The following is a 20,226-nucleotide window of genomic DNA, read 5'->3' as shown; positions in this document are numbered from 1 at the left end:
CAATAGTTAGGATTCAAATTTTTGTATGGCATAAATTTGTGATTGTGCAGTATTAATCTCGATCAATGCTACTTTGTGTGAGTTTAATGCTACAATATAATTCAAAATTGTCTATTTATAAGCATGCAGACACCCTTATAGTTTATAAAGAAGATGAAGTAGACAATGATGAAGTCAATAAAATGACTCAAGAAATGGTAGCCTTTGGGATGGTAGTAGCTAGAAAAGAGAAAAGTAGATTCCTAGAGCTCAATGCCAAGTTTGAAGAAATACTAAAGTCATATGAGGAAAGAGGGAAGAGGATACAACAGTTGGAAAATCAAGTATCCCAAATGGACCAACAACTAGGAAAGAGGAAGGTAGGAGAACGCATGCCTTAAGTTACATACCCTCACTCCCCTGTTGAGCCATTCAAGTCTACTCCAATTGTTGAGTTGCCTAATACCCCATAGAGACCTAAATTTTATAATGTAGATGAATTGGAAGGAGAAAAGACTAAGTTTTGGGAATCGCAAGTTGAGTTGAATAATCAATACAAGGAAAAACTCAGAAAAACAATACTATACTTAGTAGATAGGATTGACTGGCCAACACTCTATGACCAGCTAGTGGGGATCCTTAATATGTGGGATGAAATAAAAAGTGATGAAGACATTTTGAAGCCCATTAATCAAAAATGGAGTGAGAGAGAGAAATATATTACTCTCATGTGTCTCTCAGTTATCCAATTATCGTGTGAACAAATAGAGAAGACCTTTGATGTAACCGATAATTTGATAGAATTTGATGATAAAAGGGTTGCTATCCAAAAAAGAATAATAATTTTTTTCTCAAAATATGTAGGAGAAAAATTTGATCTTTTCCCCAGTGCACTCAAAAGGATTGATAAAGTAAAAGAAAAGAAAGAGTGGCGGAAGGAATTGGATGATTTACTTTGTCATAGAATGAATGAAGTTATTAATGAAAAAGGACATGTGTTGTGGGCCATGACTAATGAAGAATATTTCAAAGTACACTATTGTACATTGCAATCAAAAAAGAATTTTTTGAAATAGACAAATTAGGAGGCTTTGTAATCAAGAAGCGGTGTGAAATCCTAAATTTTGATTGGCTTGATGATAATGTTTTCAACAAATGGAGGGAAGACCTTGTGTCGTTAGAATAGATGGAAACAAAAGAAGAGGGTGTGGACCAAGAAGAAGATCAATTAAATGACACCTCATTAGAAAAAGGCAAAAAAAAAAAATCACCCTCAATAATAGAAATAGAAAAATGAATCACAATTGCTAGCTTGGGGGACCAAACTGATGATGTGGCAGCCAAGGACTTAGAAATAATTGTTGTTTTAATAGTTCATGATGATGAATGTGCAGAGCCTCGAGTTGAAGTAACCTTACAGAGATTAGAGCTAGACACATCATTAACAAACCTAATGGCCACATATTTTGAGGATTCAGAATAATAAAAGGCCAATCATGGAATTTATGGTATTTGAAAGTGTAACAAAAAAAGGGCCCACCAAAAGAGTATTATGATCTAAAGTTTTTTTTGTTGCACAATTTTTTTTTCTCTTATGACAGTAATAATTGTAAAAATCTTTTGTCTAAAGGACAACTATTAGTTCTCTATGCCCGAAGCTTGTTGCATCTCACACTATATAAGTGAGATTCTAGGGCTAGAGAAAGGGTCCAAATTGCTATATAATTTTAGTCTTTACTAAGTTTGTTCAATCCAATTTCTTGGTGTAAACTTTAGGATGTTTTTCTCTACAAGTATTTGAGAATACATTAATCTGGAATTTTTTTGATGTTTTATCCTGAGTCATTCTGAATTTTCATTTCAATTGTGTACTATTTTCAAAGAAAATTAATACAAAGATGAACTGTCTCCATATCTATTCTTGCTAAAACTTGTCTCCATTTTTATTTGCTAGGTCATTTTGAAGTTGTATGAGCGAAGCTTGTCCAATTGAATGCAATTAAATCAAGTTGTATGCCAATTCACTATTGCTTTTAATTCAATGAATTAAATAAATGCTTTAGTGAGGTTGATAGGGTTTCTATGGTAATAGGAAGGATGTCTGTGAGAATGATTGTAATGCAGTCAGTCAGATCTAGAAATTGAATGGACTCTGAATCCCAATGGATGAGACACTAATCTATTGATTTAGTTTGTAGATGGAAAGATCAAGAACAAGCATCAAGCTTAAATTTGAAATCAATTTTACTTTACTATTTGAAGAATGTCAATGCTGGTCAACACTTGTTTACATGTAATCCCTATGTTTTAGTTAGCTGCTATTGCCTAGAATTATTTGTAAATTTAATAACTATGACCAAATCTACTATAAGGGATGTGTATTGTTGTGAAATGTCATGGAATGAATAAAATATGTATGTAATATCAATTTGAAATTATTTTATCCCTCAGGTGCACCCGCCTTGGTTTTGCAGAGCCTAAAGAGTAGAAAATCATTTATGATTTTGTTGAAGTTGGGTTCAGATTTGAAGAGAAAGTAACTATTTATGGGAAGTAGTTGATCCTTAGGTTATTGTATTCTTTATTATCCTAATATTAAGTAGTTTATTTCTTAATAGTTGAAAAACACCAATAGATATAATCAATGAAATAACCTCTATGAGGTGTAGCATGAAATGAAGCACCATAATCTAAACCCCATGAATCAACAACACTTTCTAAAGACAGAAGCAAAGCATCCTCTTCAGATTTGTTACTTACCACATTTGCCTCCTTGTTCCCTTCTAGTTTATCTCCTTCATTTTTCTTTTGAGTCCAACAATCTTTCTTCTTATGCCTTGGTTTCCCATAGTACTAGTAATCTCTCGATCCTCTGGATTGAGACATCTTCCCCTTTGAATTTCCTCTTGATTTCTCATGATTTCCAAAATTATTTCCTCTCTCAATTGTTCTACCTCAACTTTGTGCATTCAAAGCACTTCCTGATGTAGATCCACTTGTGGTTTTCCAACTAGTTTCCTCACTCAAATTAACACTGATCACATCATCATATTTTAGGGTATTAAATCTAGAAACAAAATTACCAAGAAATTCTAGCTTTCAAGCAAAGAACACAAAATCAAGTGAGCCCTAATTTCTTCATTAAAATTAATACCCATAGAAGATAACTGACTAGTAATAGTATTGAACTCATTTAAATGATATGCAATATATCCACCTTCTGCAATATTCATATTAAATAAATGCTTCATGAGAAATATCTTGTTTGAAGTGGAGGGCTTTTCATACAATTTCACTAGGGTTTCCATCAACTCTTCTATCATCTTCACTTTTGTTATATTAAATGCCACCAATGGTGCTAGGCATAATCGAATGCTTCCAAGTGCCTTTTTTTCTAAATGATCCTAGTCACCATTTGCCATAGATCCTTGATTCTTGGTTTTTCCTTCCAATGACTTTATTAAATCCTTCTAATAAAGATAGTGTTCCATTTGCATCTTCCATAACTAAAAGTTCTACCCATTAAACTTGTCAACCCTTAACTTACCCTCGTCTGCCATTGCTCCCACTCAACTGTGAGACTCCCACTCAATCGTGAGACTTTCTTGCAAAGGATAACTGAAAAAAAAAAATTAAAAATGGGCTCTGATACCACTTGTTAGGATTTATTCACAAAAATAAATAAAAATTACATACAAATATAAACTATATCAAAAAATAATAGATCACATAGAAGAGAACACAAAACACCAAGATTTAACGTGGTTCACCCAAACCCTAGGCTATGTCCACCAAATAACAAGTACAATATTATTATGATCTAGTGATTACAACCTAATTACAATCCATAATCCCTTACAACTCAATAACACCACAAGAAGCAATTTTTGCATCACACATAATGAAAAATCCCTAACCCTAAGCTCTTTTATACAAGTATTTTTATCACTTTAGAGTTATAATTAAAAATTACATTTTGGCCCAAAATCTTGATAAAATAGGGCCTAATTTTGTTTTATGAAGTATGTGCAATACTTCCTTGATCAGTCACTACAAACTAACATGAAAACCCTAGGAAGTTAGGGTAGATGTGGCAAAAGTATTTCCAAAGTATGGTTAAAAAGTTGTCATACTCATGACATGTTGTCAATATGGATTAACATTTGTCAAATGGTGAAATTGACTCTAAAATGTGTGGAGATGGTTGGAAAGGTGTCAGGAGTGTATATTCTTGTTAATGGGATCATTCTAGGTCCAATGGAAGTGATCATGGGAGTAGAAGTGTCAAAATAAAAAAACTGCAAATGTGAATGACAACATTGCCAACTTTTTCTCAAACCAACCAAGAATAGGTTGTGGATCTATTTAGAAAGTTGGAACATGAGTGCCAGAGATAAGCTCATTCCAAGTCAAAAGTAAAGGTTGTAGTCCCTTTTGTATGTATTTCATCAAGCTAGGTGTCTTGACATTTATAAAGTATTGAAGAAGGGGTTAATGGATTGGTCTGTGCAAACCAAGGCCATGGAGATGTAGAGAAATATCTATAGGATCATTGATCAAGAGTTGGGAAAATTTGAGTTCTTTTGCTTTCCATTTGAATCCATTTAAGGTCAAACACAAACAAGCCTAGAACCCTTATAAATAGGCTTATTTCTAGGAGTAGGGTGTATGAACTAGTTGGGCACTTAAGACCTTGAAAATTATTTAGTCCTTTGAAAAGAGCATCTAAAATACCACTTAGTTTGGGTACTTGTTCTGTTTTAGAGATATTAGTTGAAAACCCTATTAGGAGGCCTAGTAAGGGCTCAAATGGCTACTAGCCCTATTGCAAGGGTTCGATGAAATCAATAACAAAACCATACATTTTGTGAAAAAGAAGACCCTAAAATTAGTTGAAATGTTTTTGTTGGAAGCCCCTCCATCTCAATTGAAGTTGATCTTGATCATAGTATGCTAGTGGAGGACTTAGCGCATTAAGTCCTAGAAGGAAAGAGAAGGTAGTGTGAAGTGACACATTGGTAGAGAGGTACTTGAGTAGAGGGGAGTTTTAGAAGGGATTCCCCTAGTGTAGGGTCTTGGAGTGAACCCTTAAAAGGCCAAGAGAAGAGCCTTGAAAAGTCCTAGAAGAGATTTGAACAAGTTTGAAGGACTCTCCCTATCAAAATTGGTATAAAATCCTAACAAGATTTGCATTGGGTACATGTCAAGGTTTGGTGTAAACCAATGGGTGAAATAACCATGGTAACTAATACAGAGTTAGCCAAAGAAATAATAGAGTAAAATGACAAAAATAGGCTCCTTAAGGAAGCCTTAGAGGTTGTGAGAAATAAGTTAGATGAAGTAGTTGAGACAATTGATAAAGTCAAGGAAAAACTAAAAGATACTATAGATAAGGGTAATGAAATGGATGAAGATGATGTGATCCTTGAATCTAGCCCACCATTACAAGAGAGACCATTCCTCAAGGCCATCAAAGCATTAGCTAGAAAAGCTCTAGAAGGGATACCATTGTTTAGTGGGAAGATGGATCCTGAGTTAGTGATGGAATGGATAAAAGGCATGGAAAATCATTTTGAGTGTGAAGGGGTTATTGAAACCCCAAAAGTGAAGGTGGCCAAGTCAATATTGAGGGGACCAACCCTAACTTGGTGGAAATTTCTTTAAGAAGAAAGAGAAAGGAAGGAAAGAAGCCAATAGCTTGTTGGAAAGCTATGGCAACCAAGGTAAGGGATAATTACTTGGTAGAGGATTATGAGATCCAACTTCAAAAAGGAAAAACCTCAAACAAAGAGTCATGGCTATTGTTGCATGCATAGAGGAATAAAAAAAATTATGCCTTAGATCAAAAGTAAAAGAGGAAGAGAGCATCAAGGTAGCTACATATTTGAATGGCTTTAGATGGAGCATATAAGAAGAAATCAATCTCTTAACTTTGACTACTATCCATAGGTGTAATTAGTTATCCCTTAAGGTGCAAGAGAAGAGTAGAAAGAAACATGACACAAATTCAAGGGGTAGAGGAAGAGGAAGAGATTCAAGAGGGAGTCATAGAGGAGGATTTGGTGGCAAAAGCAATGAAAACAAGAAGTAAGGAGAATCTAAATTGACTAAAGAAAAAAGAAGAAATGAACCAAGTGGAAGAGGTGGCTACAATAGAGGAAGAGGCTTTAACAATGATGGAAGAGGTAGATTTGGAGGTCTTGGAAGGGGCTCACCCTTTGTAAGCATGAAGTGCTACAATGGTGGTCAGTTAGGTCACCCTGCCTATAGGTGTTCTAATCAAGCATCATCCTCACTAGGTGAAAATAAGGTGGAATATGCCCAAGAAGAGGTTAGTAGAAAAAGAACTCTAGAAGTAAGTCTTGATTCAAAGAGTGGTGAAAATTTAATGTTTAAAAGGATTTTGATTAAAGAACCCAACAAAGAAGAACCTAAATAAAGAAGAACAATCTTTAGGGTGAAATGCAAGATACTTGGTAAAGCATGTAGAGTCATCATAGACTCAGGTTCAACTGATAATATAATATCAGAAGAGTTTATTCAAAAGTTGAAACTAATAAAGGTCCCTTATGCACATCCATACAACATCACATGGTTTAATAAAGGGCAAAATGTTCTTGTTAATGAACAAGTGTGGGTTGAGCTCTCTATAGGAGGATACCAAGATAAAATCCTTTGTGATGTTTTACCCATGGATGCTTGTCATCTACTATTGGGTAGACCATAGAAACATGACACAGATGCAATCCATCATGGAAAGAAGGACATGCAAAGCTTAAAGAAAGATGGGGTTACTTACAAGATTCAATCTCTTGTTGAAGGAGCACAAAATCTAGTGGATCCAAGTGTGATTCTAATGAGTGGGAAGGATTTCTTACATGACCTTAAAGAAGAAGAGGGATTTGGCTTTGCTATAGATATGAATCCTAAGGAAGAAAATTTTTCAAAATAAACACCACTACCTGCAGAAGTAAGGCAATTGTTGGATCAGTTTAAAGACATTATCAGTAATGGGGCACCAAACACTTTACCTCCTCAAAGAGTTATTAATAAGCACATTTACTTTGTTCTAGGGGCACCATTTCCTAACAAGGCTACATACAAGATGACACCAAACCAAAACAAGGAAATTGCAAGACAAGTCTAAGAACTCCTAAATCAAGGTCTAATAAGGAAGATCATACTATAAGTGGTTAGTTATATCATTTGGCCTTACAAATACACATAGTACATTCACGAGGCTAATGAATGAAGTTTTAAAAGAATATATAGGAAGATATATAGTAGTTTACCTTGATGATATCCTCATCTTTACCAAGACTAAGGAAGAAAAAATGAAGCACCTAGAAATTGTACTAAGGAGGTTACATGAAGATAAGTTAACCATCAACTTAAAGAAGAGTGAGTTGTTGAAACAAGAGATTGTGTCTTTGGGGTTTGTAGTCTCCAGAGGTGATTCTAAAATGGACCCAAGCAAGGTAGAAGTCATCCTTAATTGTCTCACTCCAAAAATAGGGATTGAAGTGAGAAGCTTTCATGGGTTGGCTCAAATAGGAAGTTTGTTAGGAGGTTCAATGAGATATATGCACCCATTATTGATGTTATTAAAGTCATATCAAAACTAAGTTTAAGTGGACAAAGGAGACTAATGAAGGTTTTGAGAAGTTGCAACAAGAAGTTGCCACACAACCTATCCAAGTGTTGTCAAGTTTTGACAAATTGTTCATTGTGGAATGCAATGCAAGTAATATAGCTATGAGAGTAGTCTTTAGTAAAAAAGGAAGACTAGTAGCATTTTATAGTGAGAGTTTGAATGAAGCCAAGTCAAGGTACTCATCTTATGACCTAGAGATTTATGTATTGGTCTAAGCCCTTAAGAAGTGGAGGCATTATCTCTTGCTCAAGGAGTTTATTGTTTACATAGATAATCAAGCTTTGGGCTTCATAAACACACAAGAGAAGTTAAGTATCAAGTATATCAAGTGGATAGAGTTTCTCTGAGCCTATACATTCACCACATTCACCATTGGGTAGAATAATAAGGTAGTAGATGCATTGAGCAAAAGGTTTCTCACTATCGGAGAGGTTCAACTATAAAGCACAGGGATTGAAGGATTCAAAGACCTATGCAAAGGAGATGAATATTTCTCAAAAGCATATAAGGTATGCCTTGATTTTAAAAATAGTTTTCACAACAATTTTTCTAACTATACTTTGCAAAATGGCCTGTTGTTTAAGGGTAATCAGTTATGCATACCCAAAGGATCAATGGGGGAAAACCTTGTTCAAGAGAAACACAATGGGAGTCTTAGTGGCCATTTCGGTTTGAACAAGATATTGGACCTAGTTTAGAGATTCTATTACTATCCAGAAATGAAAACAAAGATGACAGGAGGTATGTTGAACAATGTGTAATTTTCCAAAAAGCCAAGGGAACATCATCAAATTTAGGTCTATACCATCCTTTTCCCACTCCTAATAGACCATGGGAGTGTATTAGTATGGATTTTATAGTAGGTTTACCAAGGACAAATACTAGTTTTGACAATGTGTTTGTAGTAGTAGACAAGTTTAGTAAGATGACTCATTTTATACCTTGTAAGACAACTCATGATGCTAGCTACATTTCCAATATCTTCTTCAAAGAAGTAGTAAGGATTCATGCCTTACCAATAAGCATTGTCTTACATATATATGTGAAATTTATAGGACATTTTTGGAAAACTTTATGGAAAATAATAGGCAAAATTTGGCATTTGGTTTAGCCTATCATCCATAAATAGATGGTCAAATTGAACTAATAAATAGAGTGCTTGGAAACCTTCTCAGGTGTTTGACAAAAGAGTATGGTCAGATGTGGGACCAAGTGCCTCCTCAAGTAGAGTTTTCCTATAATGATAGCATGAATAGGTCTAATGGAAAAAGTCCATTCGAAGTTGTGTATGGCATCCATCTAAGAGGGGCTTCTAAACTTAGATAGTTGAAGAATCATGAGGAAGTCAGTGGACATGCATATGAATTTTCTTGGTCTATGAAGGAGGTTCATGATTAGGCAAGGAAGACTTGGATGGAAGCAAACCAAAAGCTTAAATCCAATGTAGATGAAAGAAGAAAGGATCTGCAATTTGAAATAAGATATTTGGTAATGGTAAATATCAATGAATCCAAGCTTCAAAAGGGCATCCCAAGAAAATTATAGATGAGGAGAGTAGGACCACGCAAGGTTCTAGCCAAGTATGGATAAAATGATTATAAGATAGATCTTATTAAGGAACTATCTATCTCCTCTATCTTCAATATACAAGATTTGATCAAGTGTAGAGATCCTAATGTAGCAGAGAAGGAACATAGTACAAAGGTTGATAAGGATGTACAAGAGCTCAAGGCACCTATCCAAGTTAAGCCACAAGTTGAGAAAGTCCTAGATTTAAGAGTTAAAAAGAAAACAAGGCATGGAATCTACATGGAGCACTTGATAAAATGGAGGCACCAACCTAAGTAAAAGGCTACTTGGGGAGAAAAAAGTAAGTTTAAGAAATTGGGCATCATCATTGACTTATTATCTCCAGGGGTAACTTGACTTCTTTGTTCCAGGTCCTTGTAAAACCTGGTCATTTTTTATGGTTTAAACTTTTGGTTTCAGGTCCCTGTAAAACCTGGTTTTGATGTTTTAAAATTTAGGTTTTAGGTCCTTGTAAAATCTAGTGGTACTTTAATATTTATCTTTAGTTTTTTTAAAGGGTTTTAGGTCCCTTCAAAACTTGCTTTTATAATAATCTAAAACTTGACTTCTTTGTTACATGGGGAGAATGATGTAGGAGCACCTAGGGTCCTTAGTTCAAAACCTATATGATTCTAGCTTGCAAGTGGCCTTGGCTAATCCAACGATGAATAAGGACCAAAATGAAGTCCCAAGAGTGTGTTTGAAACCCCTAGGAAGTTAAGGTAGATGTGGCAAAAGTATTTCCAAAGTATGGTTAAAAAGTTGTCATGACATGTTAGTATGGATCAACATTGGTCAAATGGTAAAATTGACTCTAAAATATGTGGAGATGGTTGGAAAGGTGCTAGGAGTGTGTATTCTTGTTAATGGGACCATTCTAGGCCTAGTGGAAGTGATCATTGGAGTAGAAGTGTCAAAATGCAAAAAGTTGTCAATTACAACATTGCAGAAATCAATAACAAAACTATGCATTTTGTGAACAAGAAGACCCTATAATCAGTTGATTTTTTTGTTTGAAAGCCCCTCCATCTGGAGGACTTTATGCATTAATTCCTAGAAGCAAATAGAAGGTAGTGTGAAGTGACACATTAGTAGATAGGTCCTTGAGTAGAAGGAGTTTTAAAAGGGATTCCCCTAGTGTAGGGCCTTGGAGTGAATCCTAGAAAACCCAAGGGAAGAGCCTTGAAAATTCCTAGAAGAGATGTGGACAATTTTTAAGGACTCTCCCTATCAAGTGCCAAGGTCCACAAGTGGCTTCCACGATCACTTAGTGTAAGTAACTTAATAAAGTGGTAACATCATACAATAAGTGGAGTTTTTAAAAATAAATTAATAAGATAATGTGTTCCTCACCCTTGTTTGAATTATTGACGAGGATGGGGGCATAAGGAGATGTTTTATTGAAGTTTTGCATGGTTTGTAGCATTGTGTGTATGAGACATTTATTGATGTCTCATACGGTCACTTGATTGTCGAGGTCTAAAGAGACTACTAGGAAAAAACTTAAGGGATAGACATATGTGATGACACTTCCTTATAAACATCTTAGGTTTCCTATGTATGTGTTGGTTTCTTTTGGTTTAGTGTGTATTGAATTTATAAGTTTATTGTACCTTTTGAGCTAGAGAACTTTTAGGACCCCTTTCTTAGTTGTATTGTGGTTGATTTTGGTGTTTGATATACGTGGCATCTATTATTATCTCCTCAACATGGAAGAAGTGGGCCACTTAGATTCCATGAGATTGAGTGGTGGATTCTTTTACCATTTGAGCTTTTAACATTCTTGCACTAGTATTGAATGATACTTGACAAATTTGTACTTATTTTTCATCATTCTTTGAGACTTACTCTTATCTTTCTTATGCTGTATAATTTACCATGTATGTGATACTTTTGGAGATATGGTGTTGGACTCTGTATTTGATTATCATTACATACCCTAAAACTTGTGCAATGGATGTTGGTTCATTGTGTATGGTTCATGATATTAGTTGTAGCTATGTATTAACTTATGTGATGATGTACTTGATATTCATATGTAGATGCAAGACTTTGTACTTATGATTTATCTTTATCATTAATCAATAATTAAGTATTTCTATGTTATAGAACCCTTGAGATTTTTAATCTATGTTTAAGTTTCATCTATGTGAATGTAGAATCTTATATTATATTTCTTATGTATTGCTTTACATTTCTATTTGTAAACTCTTAAGAAAAAGTATTTTGCTCACTTAGTAGCATGCTTTAGGTTAATTTCTAATGGTTTTCCTCGTAGGGCATTACAAATGATACCCAAGGAAAAATGTAATGATATAATATGTTTATGCCCAACATAAAATAACATCTAGTCTAGAAATGAGGATATTATTAAAGCTGGCAATTTAGGTACTCTTTTTGAAAAAAAAAAACACAACTAGATAGGACAAAAAACCTAGTGATCAAAATTCATTGTCAAAGACTTGACTTAAAGATGTTATCCCAACACAGTATCTCATGAGGATGATGATCTCCTTGGCAAGAACATGTCAGTAAATGAGATAAGCTATGTTATACTTAAGATGAGTAATGAAAAGGCTCCTACAATAGATGGCTTACTAGTTGTTAACTATAAAGAAAATAGTCATGGATAGGTGTTGAACTCTTTTAGGTTTATGAGGATCCATTTGGACATGAATGTTTGGGATTAAAGATCAATTTAAGGCTTATAAAGCTTATCCCAAAGGATTAAGACAAAAGTCTGATCAAGAATTGGCGACCCATCACCTTATAGAACGTTTCCTACATAATTTTGGCTAAAGTAGTGGCCTTAAGAATTGAGAACATTTTAACCCATATTATCATTGCTTCCCAAAAAGGGTTTGTCAAAGGTAAATACATTATGGATATCTAGATAACATGTTGGGAAGAAATGGATTGGGATAAGGCCTCAAATTAACTAGTTGACATACTTCTAATTGAAATTATGAAAATGCCTATGACAAAATATAATGGAATTTCATCATAATGATTTTGGTCAACTTGAGTTTCTCCCCCTTTTTTTGTCCTATAATTTCAACACTTATGAATGGAGATTGAGTTATAGTTGAAGTTAATGGGGCCATATCATAATAATTTGAGCTCACTAGGTCAATTATGCAAGGTTGTCCTCTTGTTTATCCCTCTTTGTCATTGTTGTTGATTCCTTGCATTACCTCAAGAGAGATAAGACCCTCTCTCCCAAAGTAAGTGACATTATTATTCCCAACAATAATGATTTTTCTAATATTCAAATTTTAGATGATATATGCATTATTTTTTATTGAACAAGGAGAATATATTTAACCTCATGGGTAAGTGGGGTATATTCTATGTTGACTCAAATAGTAAGATCCCCTTAGCCAAATATATTTTGTTGGGTTGGGAGGAGACACCACCAAGATGGTATAACAAATATTCTTTAGGTCATGGGGAGGATTGAACCACTTGGTTGGGCATTTATGGATCCCTTTTGATGTCAATGCTAATCTAAATGTAATGTGAGATATAGTCAAGTCCAAGATTGAAAAAACCCAAATAAATGGAATAACCCCAATCTTTCTCTAGTTGGCATGTTTCAGATGTGCTAAAAGATCCTCTCCTCATACTCTCTTAAATACTCTTTTGCATGGTCATTTAATTTGGGGTAGATTAATTATATTCATAAAATCATTAGAGACTTTCCATGGTCTATTGGGAAATGAGGAAATCAAAGACATTTTGTTGGTTGGGAATGGGTACTTTGAGCAAGGAAATTGGGTTTTGGGCTTGAAGGGTATAAGGATTCAAGGGATATCACTAGCTATCAAATAGATTACTAAGGTCACTCAAGGTGTTGAACCATGGATTTAGTACTAGTTTTACGTAAAATTAGTAGAGAAATTCGAATCCAAGATAAATCATGGAAGATATTCTATTTGAGTGACCTTTTGAGTCTAAACACCGATCCAAGGTTTGAAGAATCCATTATTTTCAAATCTATCTAGAAGAGTTGGATCTATATGAGAAGTCATATCTCTAGAAATAACTTATTTGATCAAAACAATGGCATTTGTGGGGAAAGGGTAGTGTGGTGGAACCTTTCCCATATCAATAAACCCTTTTCTTTTCTTCAAGGATGTTGAAAAAAAGTGGGCCTCTAATGGGATAAACTGCTTTTGAGACATCATCCATGATGGTAGGCTCATTACTTGGAATAAGATGGCTTTAATAAATTTGACTTAGAAATCTCCTTACTTAGTGGAAAAACTATACTTATTTGAGGGACTTTTGTGCATGCCTTAACTTACCCAAGCCTTGTAGTAATCCTTCTGATAGAGTTACTAATTACAAATGGCATGATAATACACCCCTTCCTGCAAAAAAATCAAAGCTTATCTACTAGATCCTCAACTACAAGCTAGATATTATTGAACACTTGAACACCAAAATGGAACATGAAGTTTGCCCGTCCTTCATGGAACAAGTTTCTCTATCAATCTCTGACACTGTCTCATTAAACTTGGGATTTCTTGTTTCCTATGGAACCTCTTCCTACATTGAGTGCCTTTGAAGAAGCCTAATGGGGAACATAATATATGTTCTATTTGTAGATACTATGAATTCATTTTCCATGTCTTTTTTGAATACATTTTTGCAAGAGAAATATGGGGTATCTTTGGATTGATTTTGAGCAACAATTTAAACTTTACTCATGTGTTTTTTGGTACTATTTTGAGCAATAAAAAATTTAGCAATTCATTTTTCTCTATACTTTCTACTCTCTTGTTATGGAATATTTGGAAACTTATTGGGTCTATGTGGAGACTCATCTACTCTAACATTGCCTCATAGGTCACAACCATTCTATTAATGAAAGAGGAAAAAATTATTAACCTTCTAAATAATGGGAGGGATGAGACTGACAAATATGAAGTGACATATAGATGCACTGCCATACTGATAAAAAAGAAGGACGAGTTTGATATTACACTTGCAAAGTTCATCCAACAACATAAAAGATGAAAAGAGGATAAAGGAGATGGCTAGAGAAGGTAGAGTTGAGAGCCATGTTTTTGGCCAAGAAAGTACTCCTAGAGTTGACGTTCATAATAAAAATGTTCCGACTGACATCCTCTTAATACCTACAACTACTACTATTTATTCAGCTAGACCATCTACTTATACCCACTATTGATTATTTTGACCTCTAAAGGATATTTCTACAAGAGTATCTACGACTCTCGCTATTTATTATGTTGATTATACATATCATCACTTGAAAAGACACAATTACCTTTGAATAGTTCCCAATGTTGTACCTCTTGAAGATCTGGATGCTAGGATATTTAATGCACCAATCGTTGGCAGGGTACCCACCATTGTTAAAGGGTGTTTTTTCATGTTCTATCTGCTTAGATTAGGATATTAAGTGTGTTGTAATCAAGTTAGACATATCATATAATCGAACGTCATAGAAATATGCATTTTGTTCGCTCCTATGGGTTTGTAATTATTGCTAGATAGTATTAAACTTTGAATCATTAGTAATACTTTCTATGTTTATAAACTATGATTAATAGGAAAAAAAAGTGATAATTGGCTATGAAGACTACAAACTATAAAACTCTCACATGTCTTCCAAATAATATTCTGCATACCATCTATCCATTTTTTATAAATTAAAAACTATTTAACTACTCAAAAGTTATTTTTGATAAATACTTAACTATTACACATAAATACATAAATTTTATGCTATTATTTTAGACATATTATATTTATTATTATTAAATATTAATATTTAGATTACATAATTTGAAATTAATTAATTAATTAAGGCACTCACACTAACCATTAAGATTTCTCCTTAATTAGTAACCAAATTGCAGTTAAAAATGCTGTATAAATTTGTTACCATATAAGAAATGTTAAGTGAGAGAAAACATAATGTTGTCCATTTGAAAAAAGAAGACAGAATGAATAGCCCTAGTGAACAATGAGTTCATACCCGTTGTGCCATCCCAGTCGGAACATTGAGTTTTAAAATAGTGGCAGCACGCATGAAGAATTACAAGCAGGGTTTAGCAGCAGTAATTGTCAGAGGTGGGAGAAAATATGAAAGCTACTGTATCCAGCGGAGGCATTTTTCAGCGAGTTTATAATGATGTGGCGAACCTCATGCAGTCGGGGAAGGAGAAGGTCGATGTGGCAGCATTGCAGAGGAGCGTGCAACAGCTGAGGGTCGAGAAGGAGAGGAGCGATGCGCTATTGAAGCAGATGAAAACCCACCTCAGCTCGCGCCAAACAGTTAAGCCCTTCACCCCTGTTCTGGTAAGTCAAACCATCTCTCTCCAATTCTGCTATTTTTCACATTCTATAAACAAGGGCTTCTGGGATAACTCTTTGTTTTGATTGCATTACATTGGTGTTTGCATAGAAGTAGAATGCTTATTGAGCATTAATATGAAAATAACTATGAAATTTTTGTTTGCACCAATTCTTCGGAAGATAGATGATGATGAAACGTTGATGCAAACAAATCATAGTTAAATCCAAAAAAGCACTCGTTAAATTTCATGGACTGGGAAAACCTCATTTCAGCCATAAAATATTTATGTTTTTGAGCATGCACAAGCAGAGGGATCCTTTGGACAAGTTTCTCCTTCGTGCTTTGAGAAGAACCACGAAGCCCAATGCCATAAATTTTTCGCCATATAACTTGTGGCTCCGTGACCACTGGAATTTGGTACTTTTCTTCATTACCCTACGATTTCTCTTTTCCCAAGAAATTACTAATATCGTTTTGATTTCAAGGAAAACTATCTGACTAGGGCTTTGGTTTCCTTAATGTGAGTTACCGAATTTTCAATCTTTTTGGGAACTGTTCTGTTCTACTGGACACAGGTCAAAGCTGAAAATCCAAGTATTTCATCCCGGGATATGATGGTGATCTTGGGAGAAAAATGGAGGGCTTTGAGTACAGAAGAGAAGAAACCATATGAAGAGAAGTTCGAGTCTGAAAAGAAGGTATATGTGCAAGTAAATCTACAATGCTATCGGATTATGAAAGCTTCTTCTCCTCTGCATCGGATATTTTACAATCCTTAAACTCGCGATCATTTGTGAAGGCTGTTGAACTAGAGAAACGAGAGATTGAAGCGTTAAAGATTTTTCATGAGCAAGAGAAACAAAAGGCAGCACTTGATCTTCTGCAGCAGTATGTCCAATATAAGAAGGTAGATTGAATCTTACTAATTTGTTTCCATGACGGTTACAAAAAAATGCATCATGTTACGAGCTAAAATATACTTAAAATAAATTATAATTAGTACGTATGTTAAGTGGTGCTATATTCTTCTAAAAGAAATTCAAAATATTGATAAGCGATTTTGTTGTTGTTAGCAGGATGCTGATGCAAATGAAAACTTGAAGAGGTGTGTGTACACTTGGATATGCGTCCAAGAGATTCTCTGCTTAAGCTCTGTATTTTGTATACTATTTAGTATTTACAGAATCATCACGCCGTTTGGTTTATTTTGATGCATACTAGGAGAGAGAAAAAATCGGCAAAGCCAAAGAAGGCAATATCTGCATTTTTTGCATTCTGCAATGAACGCCGGGCAGCATTGCGTGCAGAGATGCACGATTATATGGAGGTACGTAAGTTTTGATCCAGTTATGAAATGTATATCTACTTCTTAATTGATTGTGTTTGGTGTGTGATTGAGTTCTTTATGTTCAACAGGTTTCAAAATTGTTGGGAAGGGAATGGAAGAACATGACCAGAGAAAAGCGTCATCCATATGAACAGGTATATGCTAACATTAATTAATCTACTATTATGTATTACAAGAATGTACTTAGAATTCACATTCCTGCACAAACTGAAGGCTATATCATTTATGAAGATTGCTGCAGAAGCAAAAGAACAATATGCGTGTGAGATAGAGCTGTATAAGCAAAAGAAGAATGAGGTATGTGGTTTGGTCTAGTTAAATTGTAATGAGTGTATAAGCTTTAGCTGGATTGGACTGGTTTTATTGTAAATGTTTTGAAAAAGGATCCCATATGGTTTTTGATAGATTGCTAGATATCTAAGAAACCATTCATCTTGGGGAGCTAGGAAGTTTGGCATGTGGTAACTTTCAAATAAAAATAAAACCTTGTCTGTCATGAAACTGAATAAGCATTGCTTTTTTAGAAAATGGGGTGGACATTCTAGGGCTACAAGTCAGAGGAGAATATTTGATTCTCATTCATTTTCTGATTGAGTATGAAAACGAGAATAGTAATAAGTTCTCTGCCTACAGGAAGAAAATTCAATTTTCATGCAAGAGGAGGAGTTGAGAAAAGTTGAAAGAGAGCAAGCATTACAGCTTTTGAAGAAAAAGGAAAAAGAAGATGTATCAATAAATGGAAAAGAAACTATACTAAGAAAGGTTTGCACTATGTTAGGGATTATACACGATTGTTTTCTTTTCAATTATTTTTGGCTAAAATAAGCTTAACATTCTGTAGGGAGGAAGCTTACGAAATATGATGTTTTGTGTTAGCCTTTAATATACATATGCACTCTTCCTTTCTAGTCAACTGCAAGTTTTATTTTTTCCTCTATATTTTTTCTAATTGGTATTAAATTTTAACACTATTTTCTAATTATTATTTACTCGATCAAGTTGATGCATGCATGTAGCCATTCGTTTCATAGTTTATCTTATTGGGGATTTTTATGATTTGGACTGCAGACTTATCTGTTTGATGATCTTTTATATTCTATGATATCATAGACCAAGAAGGTCCAGTTTTCCTTGTTTCCATGTTGCCATATGTTGAAGAACGTTGGTTATTTAAATTTATTCCAAATGGGAGCCTGCGCTCTGGTGTGTCCAAGACTAAAATTTTCTGTATGATTTTTCTCCAATATGTAGACTATAAATGAAAAGAAGCAGCAGAAAGAGAAAAATACTGATCCTAATAGACCAAAGAAACCCCTATCATCATATCTGCTTTTCAGGTTTGAAAACTCATTGTCTATAACTTAATTACCTCACTTGATTGTTCTTTAAAAATTGTTGTTGATTTGCATGGGTTATGAAGTGTTTATCTATGATGATGCAACTTGATATTGACAATCAGACCATTTATGTGTCAATCTTACAGAAATGAGACATGGAAAATGCTACTCCAGACAAGGCCTGGCATCAGCAACAAAACCATTGATGCACTTGTTAGTATCAAGTGGAGGGTAATAGTTTTGACATATACTCATATTACAGTTGAAAATGGTCTCGTGTCATGTTTAATAGAGATAGAGATTTATCTATGTCTTTCTTAGTACCTCATTTTATTTTGTTTCAGGAGCTGGGAGATGCAGAAAGGCAATTGTGGAAAGATAAGGCATCAAGTGCTATGGTACAATACAAAAAGAAGATAGAAGAATACAATAGAAATTCGGAGTAGCATGAAAGGCGATGTGCTTTTCTTTTTCATGATTCATCAAGAACTGCCACTGGAAAACCCTATCCTGATTATTATAACATTGTAATTTGCATGTTTTCAAAACAAGCAAAGGCTACTTTCATTACTTAAAGCTGAATGTGTTGATTATTTTTAGCTTTTTTGGAACATGTCAGTTTAATGTGAGGCAGGGAAAAGCAAAATGAGATCTACTTTAATCAAGTAAATGAGACTGGACTACAACATTGTGGTTAGTCATTTTTGAAATAAAGGATACATTGATCCCTTATAGTGGACACATGTTCAATCTTTTTAGTTGAACATGTCAGTTTTGGTTGAACTTTTCGAAGTCTTGGCAAATCTTTATTCATTGAATAATCTTTATTGGTTTTAAAAGCTTATGGTGCAAGTTTGGTAAATTCAACAGAAGCAATATACCAATTTTTAATGTTATTTTTAGTATATTTAGGTGAAAAATTTACTAAGGTGATCTGTTCAGGCAAGGTGGCCAAAACTAAAACAGATGTTACAAGACCATATCAAGCCCCCTAGTGTGATCTGGACATTGAGAGGCCCCAAAATTTATTGCTAGTGTCGCTAGCAACCTCTTTTTCACCTGTCTTGGAATCTTAGGACCCTCAGAAGAATCTCTTGCATTAGCTTGAGCTTTGTGCTGTCTTAGCCTGACAATAATCAATTCTGACATTAGTCCCCACATGAAATCAGTCATCTCGGCATGAAGTAAATCATCCCGGACATCTTATTTTCTGGTAATCTCTTTGAAAAATATTAAAATAAAGATAAACCAAGGTTGCATGGGTACATGGGTACGGGAACGGGAACGGGTACGGGAGCGGGTACGGGTACGCATATTTTTCAAAATAGGGGACGGGGGTAAGTGTGTATGCTTAATTTTTTCTATATAATTAATATTTTATAGAAAATATAAAAATCAAAATATCTGTCATGAGTCATGACATTGAACATTCAAAACAAGATATTTGAAAATATATGCCATAAGTCAAATATACATATATATGCTATTGCTGAATGTTTAAAGTATTTTTCATAATAGGGGAGGGAGGTACTTGGGTATGTCAAACTTATTTTAAAATTACACTTTTATATTTATAAAAAATCTGATTTTATGAGTCATGACAATGGTTTTTTAAAACAAGAACAGTGATAAAGTTTGCAAATGTAACGTACTGTTTTCAGTTTCAGATTTCCTATATGTTTGAAATAATAATACATGATAAATGCTTAGATGTATAACAAAGAAGGCAGACTTTAAACATGAACAAGAAGATCCTAAACCATATGACATATTGCAAATGATAAACTTTTGACTTGAACAGTGATAAAGTTTATTGTTAATGAGTATCAAAGTTTCAAACTGATTTGGTATTGAATTAAGTTTGATAAACAACAAGCTAATACAAAAACAAAAAACCAAAAAAAAAAAAATCAGAATCTTAATCAATGTCCTTAGCTATGATGCTCTCCACCGAGTACCCGGTACGTGGGATACGTGTACCCGGTACTTGGGTACGTGGGTACGAGTACCA

The 20,226-nt window shown here is 34.3% G+C and overlaps 1 protein-coding gene across 4 annotated transcripts; it reads left to right on the top strand.

The window, feature by feature from the left end:
- The first annotated feature begins 15,133 nt into the window (after positions 1 to 15,133).
- On the top strand, positions 15,134 to 18,998 carry LOC149548224 (high mobility group B protein 13-like). Of its 4 annotated transcripts, none has more exons than XM_089792269.1 (12): positions 15,134 to 15,532; positions 15,840 to 15,947; positions 16,106 to 16,228; positions 16,330 to 16,437; positions 16,607 to 16,635; positions 16,752 to 16,857; positions 16,947 to 17,012; positions 17,110 to 17,175; positions 17,512 to 17,640; positions 18,130 to 18,215; positions 18,362 to 18,446; positions 18,560 to 18,998. In XM_089792269.1, exons 1-12 carry the CDS (start codon positions 15,317 to 15,319, stop codon positions 18,659 to 18,661), a joined length of 1,224 nt encoding a protein of 407 aa, XP_089648395.1. In that variant the 5' UTR covers positions 15,134 to 15,316; the 3' UTR covers positions 18,662 to 18,998. The 4 variants fall into 4 exon arrangements, with proteins under 4 accessions (XP_089648395.1, XP_089648394.1, XP_089648397.1 ...); XM_089792268.1 differs by having other exon boundaries at positions 15,182 to 15,532; positions 16,604 to 16,635; XM_089792271.1 differs by lacking the exons at positions 18,130 to 18,215; positions 18,362 to 18,446; positions 18,560 to 18,998 and adding an exon at positions 17,947 to 18,101 and having other exon boundaries at positions 15,182 to 15,532.
- Positions 18,999 to 20,226: the final 1,228 nt, after the last annotated feature.

Source organism: Cupressus sempervirens, chromosome 7 (genome assembly GCF_028749045.1).
Source record: "Cupressus sempervirens isolate cs-2001-9-10 chromosome 7, ASM2874904v1, whole genome shotgun sequence".
NCBI classification, from domain to species: domain Eukaryota; kingdom Viridiplantae; phylum Streptophyta; class Pinopsida; order Cupressales; family Cupressaceae; genus Cupressus; species Cupressus sempervirens.
This window is presented reverse-complemented; position numbering and strand designations above follow the sequence as displayed.

Excerpts from the sequence above, each read along its gene's own strand:
- LOC149548224 (XM_089792268.1), top strand. The coding sequence starts at position 15,317 with ATGAAAGCTACTGTATCCAGCGGAGGCATTTTTCAGCGAGTTTATAAT. Across the intron at positions 16,636-16,751 it reads GCAAATGAAAACTTGAAGAG|GAGAGAGAAAAAATCGGCAA; the intron begins GTGTGTGTACAC and ends GATGCATACTAG. Across the intron at positions 17,641-18,129 it reads AAGAAACTATACTAAGAAAG|ACTATAAATGAAAAGAAGCA; the intron begins GTTTGCACTATG and ends TCCAATATGTAG.